Consider the following 13,183-nt stretch of genomic DNA (forward strand, 5'->3'; position numbering starts at 1 on the left):
TGCAAAGTGAGTTTAAAAATTGATTTCTTCAGTTGAACCTGACATAACCCCTGCCCCTGCTCCAAAAAAACCCACACTCCCCCAACACTCTCCTTCCCCCATGTTAAAAGAACATTAAGGTTGTAAAATCAAGCACTCAAAAGGTAGGAAATGCCTGAATTAAAGTTGCCCATGTAATGTTAATTCGGCTCCCTTGTGCATTATGATAGTCTTTGATTATAAAATCACATACTATTTTGTCACAAGACCCCAAATTCTCTATGATTTTTATGTTTCTGTCTTTTCAGGCATTAACTTTTGGGGTCAAATCATGTAGTGTGGGATTTTCAAAGACACAGATGGATGTTATGTGCTTCACTCTGAGTAATTTTCAATGTTGTTTGTGCCTTTGAAAAACTATCTTGTAATGCTCATCGTCTTTATCTGACTTTATGCAGAATACCCATTATACCACCTCTCTGTTCACATTTATACGATATAAATCAGAGTTTTGCACACCTGAGCGTTCAGTGCAGTCAGTGAATTAATAGAAAGCTAATTCTTTTTGAAAGTTAAATCGTTAATTCTCAAGATTTTTCTTTATTTAAATCAATTTAATTATTGTATCAGCTGATGAGTGGTATGATCTGAAACCACGATTGCAGCCTAGCTCCCTGGGGTCAGTAAATGATTACAACTGTAACGTCAGGGTTCTCCATAAACTCCTTGTGGTGTCAGTGAATAAGGGTGTTGAAAGCCATTCTACTACCACAGCAGTACTGGACATTCAGGAAAGAAAATGGGTGTTATTGACAAGGATTAAGTTGGCTGTTGGGGTTAGAAAGAGTATCCTTCATTGTTGACTGTGAGCTTATTGAACTGAGTGAGGGAGAATGTATTAACGAGACAGGATTGTTTAACTGAAATAAGCAACAAAGAGTCCTGTGGCGCCGTATAGACTAACAGATGTATTGCATAAGCTTTCGTGGGTGAATACCACGTGAATTCATCCACAAAAGCTTATGCTCCAATACATCTGTTAGTCTATAAGGTGCCACAGGACTCTTTGTTGCTTTTTACAGAACCAGACTAACACGGCTACCCCTCTGATAACTGAAATAAAAATCTTCAGCTGTTTGGAAAGCAGGAGAGAACTGTTAAGACATGCACCAAATTTGTGGCGTACTGGGACTTAAACTGTTCAACAGCAGTAATCAGGAAATGTAAAGGACAGTTGTATTTGCATTTGTGAATGCATTCTTTCCTGTTTTGTTATCAAGGACTGTAATTTTCTGAATACCAGCTCAAACTGACAAAAATTAATTAGGATTCTAAGTAGCCTTGATTGTAGACTGAGTCAATTGGAATACATTGGTATTTTTACATGTTGATTGCAGTTATTTTCCAGTCTGTATCAGCAAAAAGAATGAGGAGTACTTGTGGCACCTTAGAGACTAACACATTTATTTGAGCATAAGCTTTCGTGGGCTAAAACCCACTGCATCCGATGAAGTGGATTTTAGCCCATGAAAACTTATGCTCAAACAAATTTGTTAGTCTTTAAGGTGCCACAAGTACTCCTCATTCTTTTAGAGGAGAGAAGAGTGGCTCTGACTGCCTGTGTGGGCAGGAATTTAGCCTCTCATCTATCACTTCTTGGGTAGTCTTTAGTCTCCTGGAACTTTACACCTTAGAGAAGATAAAGCTTCTCTTTTATATGGACACATGGTACTCATATTATCTACTCACATAGGAAAGTTATTCCTGGATAAAAAAGAATGGTGCTAATATTTTACATATAAAAGGGAATTTCCAGTAGAGATTCTTTTTCTTAGAAAGGCAGACAGGAGGAAGGGCAGAGATTAAACACTGCTATAATCCAGAGTGTAGAGTATTTTGCACCTTGAATGAGCGATTATTCAGTGTCATGGACTGAAAGGTGTTGGATCCCTCTGAGCAATTTGCAATATCCTGAGTGGTTTGCAGAATTCTGTGGTAAATGATCTGAGGTTATCTCATAATAATGAAGAAGATGATGTGCATCACCACTGTACATGGAGTTTCACCAGATAAAATTATACTTATTATTATGTTTTGAATGGCATTATTAATAACAGTTAATGGACAGATATAACTCAAAACTGGATCATTAGATTATTATAATTTGCTCCAATTTGCATGTATTTTCTGCAAAAATGGTTACTAATACTATGTGGTTATATAAAGTGTTAGTATTTGCTCTTATGACATTCATTACTCTTGTTCATATTTTCATAATTTACATTAACGTTTTTCACACACATGTAAAAAAAAAATCTGCTAACATCAAATAACAACATAAGACCAGGTCAGACTTGGATATACTAAAATGATCGTAAAAACATAAAACCTTGCTTGAAATAAATATTTCTCTTTCAGTTATATTTTCTAAACTAACCCAGAGATTTGATTTACTATTCAGAATCCTTAATTGCCTTTGACAATAACAGTTAAGTACATCATATCATACTGTGGCATATAGCAATCCTGCTGAAAAATGGATTGACATTGATATACTCCTTACTAGACACAAACAGGTAATAAACTGTACTAAGTGGTCCTATACTCCGACTGATGTTATTCCCAGAAAAATGCAGCATCCAGCACAGCTGGCTTAACTGGCTGGTGGAAGATTCCCCCAACGTAAGGGAGTTCTTGGGAGTTGTAATAAAGCTATAGTAGTTCCAGCCCACCCCTTCCCCTGGCTCCCTGTGAGGGTAGCATAGCCAAGGAAAGGAGGTATGGACATGACATCTCAATCCTTGGTGATACCCAGCTGCAGGAAACAACGGTTGTGTTTGAGGCAGTCAGGCTTAAATTAGAGCAGCCCGGAGGCTGGTCTAACTCATGCTGGAAACTCACCAGTTCTCTGACTGAACCTAGGATTACAGGAGGGAAGGCCATAAAGGTAGTGTAAAACCAGGCACAGGTCATACATAACCAAAGTTTGGGGTCTAATATTAAACTATAAATAAACTTTTGAACATTAAACAAAATGAGAGTAGTTTGCATTGTGCTAATGAAAGATAAGCCAAGAAGAGATTTTTCTCTCTCTCTCTCTGAAGTCTGTGAAACACTTGGCAATAGCTCAGGAAAAATTAAAATGTAGACAAAGTATTTAACCATGGGCAGATTTTAGAAATTGATTTGCAAGGAAAGGAAGTTTTTAAATTAGGTAATAAGCAGTTCTAGTCAAAGGCTTTTTCTATGCACAGTAAAAAAAAATTTTCTAGTAGGGTTTAGCTTTCTGATATTTATTAATTATTAAAAATATTTTTATTATAACATATTAGTCTAATGCCTGCCACCTTATCCAAACACACACACTGACATTTAAACAAATAGAACACTGGCCACTATAGGAATATACTTTCCATATACACCATATTGATGAATGAGGTGACACCAACAAGTATAAAGGCAATGTAACATTATATATATATAAACTTCTATCTATTTTTATTTATATATAACATATCTAAATAACTTTTAAAACATTTCATTAGACTGCCATTATTAAAAAGGAATTTATTTTAATGGATTTTCCCAGCTGGGCTCTTCTTTATCTGTATATCCTGAGCAAATAACAAGAAATCTCTGTGCTGAGACACTAAATATAATGTGTAGTAATATTTTCAAACCATCTCAAACTGCATACACAGATTTATTTCTTCACACACTAAAATCCATTCCCTTATCAGCTACCTCCAATATCTGGGTCCATTATTGAAATGTTCCTACGTAAATTAGGGCAGCCATTTCTACATTTAAGTGTTCCAGTTGGCACCTAGAACAGGTACATGGACACCTAAGCACTGGTTTAGATTGGTCTCTTTAGTTGTTTGTGACAAAGTACACATGTGGTGACACTTCCCTGCAAGCCAGTTTCACATCAGCTGCCAGGGAAATGCCCTGTATAAGCCTATAGTAATGTTTTCCGTGGCAAGACCAGGTTTTTCAGACACAACTCATGATATTCTTTTGGGTCCCTTGTTCCCTATATTGAGTTGTTTCACACTCAGCAAAGGCATTAAAGACAAGATTTTCCAAGGCAAAAATAGCGGCCAGGCTCCTAACTCCTATTGACTAGCAGTGAGAGTTAGGCACCTACCTGCCATCTGTGCCTTTGAAAATCTACTCCTAAATGTCATTATTCTTTTTGCTGTACATTGCACAGGAAAACAGATGTTTAAAAGAAAATTAAGAAGAATTTACAATCACAATAGCTATAATTATTTTAATTAATTTGCCCCAGCTCAATAAACAAAACAGATCAGTTCACTGTTAGACTTGACTTTGGGTTGCTCATCCTCATGTGAGGCAGTCATCACATAACTGAGATTTCAGTATCTATGGAGTCATTCCAACCAAAGATTTACTAATTAATCCATTATGGAAATGTGTGATGTGTACAACAAATATTTACAGATGAAATAATCTCACTCAATAGCATTACATCACAAAGTTAACCTAAAAACTGTTGCATCTTCTATACTCACAAATAAAATTTTTCATCCCATACTGGATTCAAGTTTCCAAAGATAGTTTTAGTTCTCCGTTTGGTTTTGCCAACTTGTACTGTAACATATGGATCACTTGAGCCTGTTTTATCCTTAGCTTGTAAACCCTGAGCACAAACCACTGCAACAAAAAATGAAACAAACAGGTTTCACCCCACAGCTTTCATTGTGAAGGACCACATGCAACAGTGGCCAAAAAAAGGAGAAAAAACACAGTATAGGGAGTCTTGAAAAGAAAGGTTAGTAGGAAATCAAGGAGAGTGCTGAAGAGAATATCATTTTAACTTCTGTTAGCTGGGGACTTGATGCAGAAATTACTGGGTGTATTCCATGACCTCTGTTATGCAGAAGGTTAAACTAGATGATCATAATGACCCCTTTTGGCTGCAAAAATCTATGAATCTAGCTAATGTGCCATAAGCTAAAGATTAACTGCAGCGTTTATCTACTATCCAGTATGATACAAAGCAAGTATTTTCTGCAACACTGATCACTGAGATTCCCTTCTAAAGCTGTGGTTTCAATGCACTGCAAGCAAAGTAATGTTACAGTCTAACTCAGTTCAAGTCTTATGATTCCCTGCATAGTAGGAAAAGCTTTCAAAATCTAAGAAAGGAGTTTTGCTTGCACTGGGAGAATGTTTGTCATGAATTTTGGAACTAAACATGGATATCCCTAATGAGCACTTCACCCTATCGTTCCTCCTTGGCATACGTGGGACTAAAACAATGTAACTGTAAATATTTTCCCAATACTATATAGCATACTCAGCCAGTCAAAAGCCTTCAGTAACAATGGAAAGACTGCATTCAAGGAAAATAATTGTAACTGTCATTAGCCATGAATGTTGTAGCCATATTAGTCCCAGGATATTAGAGTGACAAGGTGGGTGAGGTAATATCTTTTATTGGATCAACTTTTGTTGGTGGAAAAGACAAGTTTCAAACTACACAGAATTCTGCTTCTGTGTATTCAAAAGCTTCTCTCTTTCACCAACAGAAGTTGGTCCAATACAAATATATTACCTCACCCATCTTATCTCTCCATTAGCTGTGTAAACATTTTTCAAAGTTTATGATGGCTAATGTATATATACTCTGTGGTAAATATAAATACATATCACTCACTTTTTCCATTATAATTCATAACATTGGAAATCTCTCATTTGAATGCAAAATTGTCAAAACCAGAATAACCTGCAGCTGAAAAACTTGACATGGCTGCTAACATCAGCAGAGATTTGTTTTATTATTTTCAACACATTGTTTAAAATATCTTGATGGTACCATTTAGTTAACATAGCCTGCTGTCAATCACATGGGATAATGAAGCTCACCGTGTACTCAGAAAAGTGACTGTATACAAAGGGCACTTTCTGAGCCAGCAGATCTGCTCCGTGTGTGTGTTCAGAGTCAAATCTGCTGACTTTTGTGGAAAAAAAAGTAAGTTTTCATTACTGTTCACTCCTGTCGGCCCTATAGAACACCACATTTCTGTGGATTCAACTGGATTTGCTTCTGCCTGGCATTTCATTGTTAGCAGAAAGGGCGCTTTGCAAAGTCACAGATGACAAGCTGGCACCCAACTCCCACTGACTGTCAATGAAGTCATATACCAGGGTGCCTTTTGTGCCTGTGGAAAATCTCCCCTGGAATTAATTAAATTCCAGTTGCAGGGTCACTTGTGTAACCCACTTCTGTCCTCAGCTCTACCTGTGTAATCACACTGAACGCAAGAAACCTGCACAGGTACAACTTAGAGCATAAACTGAGGGTAATGTGGCTACACAGCAGTCACTGAGGGGAGGATTTGGACTGCAAATCTAAGGGGAGTCTTTGCTTCTGGTGATGATTCATAAGCCACAAAGAACTCTCTTAGAATCTCAAATCAGTTCATTGTTTAGGGCTGGCAGGTATGGAAAATAACAGCATTCATCTTCTTACTTGAAAAATGAGTAAATTTGAAGAGGGAATAACTGAGGCATAATAAATGTGGATTTACACAATGCGCCATTTTACAAAGTAATTTTGCAGAGTAGAATCATACTTTAAAAGGCAAATGCTGCTGGCACTCTCTGTAGCATGGAATGCGACCAAACAATGGAAAATCCAGTGTGGACATGATACACATCTAACTTGAGGTGCTGCTATGCTCTTGCTGATCAGAAGCCACAGAGAAGACTCTGAAATACCTCAACAAGCCTGCCTGTGGTGGGTGCACTGGAGACTGGCTAGGGGAAAACAGTTCAAAAGAAGAATATAGGGCAAGACTCCATTCTTATGGCAGGGAGAGAGGACAATGCCAGATTGTTGAATCTGAGAAAGAAGTGTCCAGAGTTCTGTGGTTCAGGACTGAAGCTAAATAATTTCCTTGAAAAGCGGTATACAGTTGAATTACCCTGTAGTAACACTGTGAGTAATGAAACAGAACCTCCCAGGTGGGGGTACGTCTACCCTTCCTACTCTAAATTATTAGTAGAACTGGAGTCTGCACTTTGCAGGAGAGGAAAGATGGCTATGTTGTTAATGTACCGTGTCTGGAACTCAGGAAACAGATTCCATTTCCAAACCAATTAACCTATTTTGGTTCAGTTTCTGAAGATGGGGATAAGAAGTCTCTCCCACCTCACAGACTGATAGGGCTAAATCCATTAATGCTGTAAGCTCTTAGAGATCCTGAGATGGAAGGTGCTGTGCAAGGGTAAAATATTGTTATGGGTTTGCATAGTGCCTACCAGGATGCAGTGCATGTCCATGAGTGAGAATCTTAGGTGCCACAACAGAAACAATTCATAAGAAAGCATTATTCTCATGATATTATTATTGGTGTTGTTACCCTTCTAGAAACATTTAATTTGTATAATGTGAGTCTCTGTATAGTGGATGTGAAAAGCCACAGCTGTATGCACAGAGGGCTGTGTTGCAATTCCACCAACCCAGCAGAAGCAAGGTAGCTAAAAAAGGTTTGTTCTCTCCTTCGCTTCTGGCTCAGCAAGCCTCCTCCTGCATTTCTGACTTGCTCCTACTTTCTCCTCCCAGCCTGGACCACTTAACCTCTGTCTCTCCCCAGCCCACCTCAGTACTCTCCTGGCTGCCTTTAACCACCCTGGCCTGTCCCCCAGCATCTGGGGCCTGATTCACAGCCCTCTGAAGTCAGAATCTTTCTATTCATTGCAATGTGCTCTGGATCAGGCCCCAGGTCAGGATGTGTCCTGTCCTCTCCAAGCAGATATGACAAGAGCTTTGCTGTTTTTAGGCAAGTCTCTAAGGCTCCATTCACACATCAGTTCCAAGCAAGGAAAGGAACCATCAAGAAAAGGTGCCTCTCTTTTCCCTTAGGGGGTTTAGTTTTGTGACCTGGCTACATAAATTAGGGAACATTCATCTCATGGCCCTGATTCTGCACCATTAAAAGTCCATAGGAGTTTTACCACCGACATCAGTGAGAGTAGGATCAAGCCCTTAATGGCTAAACTAGTTTTATACAATCTGGTGCAGGGATTTTTGAATCTATCATCTCATTCTACACTGTGGGTAAAGTATGAATGGATTCACATATTTCCTCAGTAACACATTAAGATAACTTCACACCTCTATGCTGGCTGTGCTATTCTGCTTAATTCACAGGCATAAACAGTAATAAGGACATTCCCGGGTCTTACAGCACTATGCATGTGTTTGGATCTTTGATCCACTGAAAAAATATAATATGTGATCACAATACTCTTGAAGGTATATTGTGAACCATGTTAGAAAAACCCAGCATACTGCATGTAAAAAACATTGATCACATGGGACTAAATTAAGCACAGCAGTTTGCAAATTGATTAATGGGTAAAAAAATTAATTATATCTGTTTCACTAACACATACATTAATGCTTAATAGAAAGCAAAACTTTTGTTTTATTTTATTGTAGTCACAAGTGAGTGGTGAAAGCTGGAAAGGGTTTCAAAGCTTATCTTCTGATCCCCTATGACAGTATATCAAAATTCTGGAGAGGAACGCAATGCATTATTCACTTTTAAAATCAGAATATGGATTAGTTTTAATGACACTAAAGTTAAATTAAATTAATGTTGAATCTAATCAAATTCAAGGGCATTTAATGTTTCACATCACTAGCTTTTAATTCTTTACACTTGTAGTTAAGTTATTTCGTGCAATCGTATCGTACGCTGGAGGTCAGCTTGTGCAACCACTTATTATATTTAAGTTTCCTGTGCTGATATTTGAATTCAGAAACTAAAATATATAAGGAATAAATTCCTGATTCCTGAGCTTTAATGCAAAATGGGAATCTTTGTGAGCAGCTGGCCAAATTCAAAGGTTAAGAACAGTTAACAGCAGTTTTGAGCAGATGTGTTAGATGAATATTACTTAGCTAGAACGCAATCTTAATCAAGAAACAAAAATGGATGGGGACTCTCGTACCAAAGGGGTTGGAATTGTTAGCTTCTTAGCATTTCAGTCATTAAAAACACATAAAGGAGATCATCAACTATAACTCTTGCAATTGATCAATATTAGCAAAATCTCAAGCACAGGAGGTGCTGATAGGAGGCAGAACAGATGAAAAAAGAACAGTTTGTTATCTTCCCGTCCTAAAACAGAAGGAGTTATTTATGTCTGAAGGAAATATGCATTTATTTTACTGACATTGTCTACACAGAGTACAGGATTTTCCGTGACTATTACTCAAGCTCCAGTTAATATGCTATTGTACCAACTATTTATAGATACCCCTGAGATAAAATTTAACATGGAATTTCATCTTATATTCTATTAACACTAACTTGTAGCAATAGGACTGGGGAGGAAAGAGCTTCTTTCAACTAGAGAACATTTCAATATGAAAAAAAAAAAATCTCACCTGTGATGGTTATTTTTGCTGACCACTTGGATGTTCCATCCAACACACTCTGTTTTGCTGCCTTTGTGTATTGCACAAAATCTTCTTTGGAAATCTGGAACATTTCCTGGATCACTTCAAATACCTCTGGTCTATTTCTCTCTCTAATCTTCATTCTTTCCTTCATAGCTGTAATAATATTCTGGGTCTTATCTTCTGCACCATGTTTAGAACTTTTCTCTGCAGCTCCTGAGTTTTAAAATAAATGAAGTGATCAATGTATTCAAAGAAACACTGGAGCAGGTAACACATCACATTATCATGTCTGGTTTTCACTTCTATAACCCCTAGCCAATATTAGGTACAATACTGGAGTATAGCTCTTCCAAATATTACAAACTAGAAGCCAAGGTGCCATCACACAAGAGAAATTGTATTTGGGAACTGCTGTGACATCCACTGTGATGTAATTCTCTATACTGAAGGCTAGGATAACAATTTTACCTGAGATGATACTGATAAGTAGAGTATTTCATATTTTGCAATACTAGGTGATGAATGGGTCTTAAGTGGCCTCTATAATTGAGAAAGATTATACGTCAAATGACTCAGTGGTGGGGAAGTTGTCTGTCTATATTAGAGTTTTCAGGATCTGATCCTGTCTGAAAGACATTACTCTTTCAGATACTTTAAATATTACTCTTCCTTTCTGAGCACTCAATATAATAGCATTTATATTTCCTTTTTTGTATAGTTTCCTTAGAGAATTATTAAAATTCTACTTGCTAGGTAGACTGATAAAAGAAGCTAGAAGAAATTCTATGCTGAATGGGAAACCCTGATTTTCAAGGCACAGACTATTTGGTGTATTACAGTTGCCAAATATTATTATAGCATTGCAGGACAATTATAAATTTAACAGTCACTGTTTCCATTATAAACCCCTCTCATCAGAGAGCAAAAAATATGAACAGTTTCCGATGCTTTCAGGACAATTCAAAGGTAAATTCCAGATTCTGCAGGCACTGTATACACTTGAGGAAGTGTCTCCTCATCCCCTCATGGCAGAGCATCTCCACAAAACCATATCCAAAAGCCACATAAGCCAGGTAAAATCTATTCCGTCAACGCAGAGCCTGAATGCTTACAGCCTTAGGGCTGCTCTATCTTGTGCCAGGTAGAACAGCCCCTTCTCCCAAGAGCCAGCACAGGAAGGCCAATCTAGGAACACTGGAGGGCAACACACTCTGGTCACATCTCCTTCCAACTAAGGATGCCACTGGAAAGCTCAGTGTGCCATGAGCAGAAGCGGGGCGAGCTGGTTTCATGTTAACTATAGACTCTCCTGCTGGCTCCTTAAGCCAGCTTTCCATCCCCTTGGGCCTCTGAAATAGTGGCCAATATCTGGCCCTTGTTGATTCATTTCTGGTTGAAATTGGGTAAATTATTCAGGATATGTCGTTTCTTCCAAGAGTTGTACCAATGGGACAATGTAGAGACATTTTGCAAAGAATGGTGCTCTAGGAGAGCAGAGGGAAGTATGGTTTGGGAGGGGGATAGGAGGAGGTACAGATCCTTGAATTTTTTAATAAAAAATAAATCGAAGGATGATTATTAACCATCACACTCAGAAACGATGGGACTCTTCATTAGTCTGTTCTCAGCTGTCACAATAACCAGGTGCCAGCTTCAAAATAGAGATTTGCAATCTTTCCCCAGGATGGGCTAGCAAGCTGAAGACATATCTGTACATGCATGTGTCAAAATAGGAGAAAGCTCTTTATTAAAAGCAGTGAAGGCACAAGAAAGATAAGAAACTTATTGCTTTGTTTCAACTGTCTGTAACTCCTGAATGGAAACCTAATGATGGACCATATGTGTCATGGGGCCACTTCGGGGAAAGAGCCCACCTGTGCCCTGTTTAGCTGTCACATAGCACTCATCCATAACTAGCACAGAAATGTAACATTACAGCAGGCTTCAATGTCAAGAAAAGTTGAAGGAAGAAAGCTGAACACTAAAAGCTGAATTGAGGCACAGTTCTCTGATAGGGTGACATGGAGCTGCTCCTCCCAACAGGAGCCCCTAGAGACATTCATCTCAGGGAGGAGACAAGCTATGTCCTCATGCTCCACAGCATGCAGAGACAGAGCTCTCAACACCATACCCCTTTGAAGGGTGCAGCATACCTCCTCCAGTTCTGCTAGCCGATGTATAGAGGTGAGCATAGTCCTACCTCTTCGCTTTCTCCTTGGCCATGTCTTGAATTCCACTATAGTATAGGGAAATGGATGGGCCCTACTGTGGCAGAGAACTATAAAGGACTCCTTGTATCTTCCACTGCCTTCCTACTTTGAGCACCTGAGGAGCAGCAGGGCACAATGTGTCCCAAAGCTCTGAAACCAGAGCCTAAGAAAGTTTCTTTCTCTAACATAACTCCCATTATTGTTCATTTCCCGAACTGTGGGTGGGTGGCAGAAAAGACCAAAGGATACTGCTTATGTGATTGTAATTTATACACAGTATGTGTGTAGGGCAGGGCCAGCTCTATTCTACAATCAATGAAAGTGGCCAAGGAAGGAAACAGAATATTAGGAGGAGCAAAACTTTCAGCATCTCTTTGTTCAGGTGACTTGGTTAGTAGGCAGGGACATTTGCAGGTTTGCTTATGGCAGCAAAACCGCTAGAGTTGCCCCAGTACATAAAATAGACACATGTGCCTAAACAGAGTCACAAGGCCAGGGAGGGCATCATTAAAAATTCTTCACAGCTTAAGGCTGAACTTGTAATTCATGAATGGAGAAGTTACAGGGCTTTGAAGATATCTATTTTTCTAAATGTATGCACTGATCACTGTGGAACTTCAGAGCTAACAACGCCATTGTAAAGTCCTCTCCTTTCTATCTGATGAAAGCATTGCTGAGAGCCAGCCTCATCACTGCATATTGTACTTGAGTAACATAGCAGCGTTTTAGGTGTCTGATAATGAATTGGTTTATTTTTCAGCTCAGAGTAAGGTGTGAGGTGGAGGTTGAGGATGAGGATGAGGAAGGAAACGTAGCTCTGAGGAGGGTATGGGAAAGTGGGGGCATGGCATTTCAAACTCTATAGTGCACATCTGTGAGCAGAATGCCACAAGAAACAGGTGGTCAATGCTATGTTAAAAATGATAGCAGCAAAGAGGTGAGATATCTGGGATCACTGAGCAGGATACATCACAGGTGTGTATGCCATATGGAGACTGTCAAGAATGGCAAGATGACAGAGCAATACAAAGAAGATTTTCTAACCAATGAAACAGTGATGTAATAGACACATCACTTGTTTTCACGATAGGTCCTCTGGGAATAGATGCTACTGATGGTCGATTCATACTATTGAATACCGTGGACCAAATTCTGCAGTTATTCATTCCTTATTCAGGTAAGACTAGTTTTGATTTCAGTGGGAGATTTGCCTGAATTAGAATGATAGAATTGGACCCTGGCTATGTATTTCTCCACTGACATTTATCCCAATGTACATTTATTTATTTAAAATGTTGCTTTCTGCACTCTCCAACTCAGATACATGTTTTTTTCCCCCCATGAGGGTCCCAGGAGGGAGTTACTCATATAACCTTACAACAGCAGACTTCAGTACAACACAGGCAGTATAATGTAGAACACTCAGTCTAACGCTGCTGGCAACAGTGAGTTGCTATTTCAGGTACATTTATACTGACATGGCTGCTTAAAATAAAGGATTAAAAGTTTCACAGAACCAGAAAATGTGGGTGCCTGTTTAATGAAGCAA

The 13,183-nt window shown here is 38.7% G+C and overlaps 2 protein-coding genes across 2 annotated transcripts in view; one reads left to right on the top strand and one right to left on the bottom strand.

Annotated features, from left to right (window-relative positions):
• The window catches only part of RSL24D1 (ribosomal L24 domain containing 1), a 922,223-nt gene that overhangs the window by 533,591 nt on the left and 375,449 nt on the right, over nt 1-13,183 (top strand). The window lies entirely within an intron of this gene.
• The window catches only part of UNC13C (unc-13 homolog C), a 375,739-nt gene that overhangs the window by 238,091 nt on the left and 124,465 nt on the right, over nt 1-13,183 (bottom strand). The window contains exons 8-9 of the mRNA XM_050968692.1: nt 9,410-9,637; nt 4,518-4,659 (exon numbers count right to left, since the gene is read on the bottom strand). Coding sequence (XP_050824649.1) covers nt 4,518-4,659; nt 9,410-9,637 — 370 coding nt within the window. The remainder of the gene's footprint in view (nt 1-4,517; nt 4,660-9,409; nt 9,638-13,183) is intronic.

Source organism: Gopherus flavomarginatus, chromosome 9 (genome assembly GCF_025201925.1).
Source record: "Gopherus flavomarginatus isolate rGopFla2 chromosome 9, rGopFla2.mat.asm, whole genome shotgun sequence".
NCBI lineage: Eukaryota > Metazoa > Chordata > Testudines > Testudinidae > Gopherus > Gopherus flavomarginatus.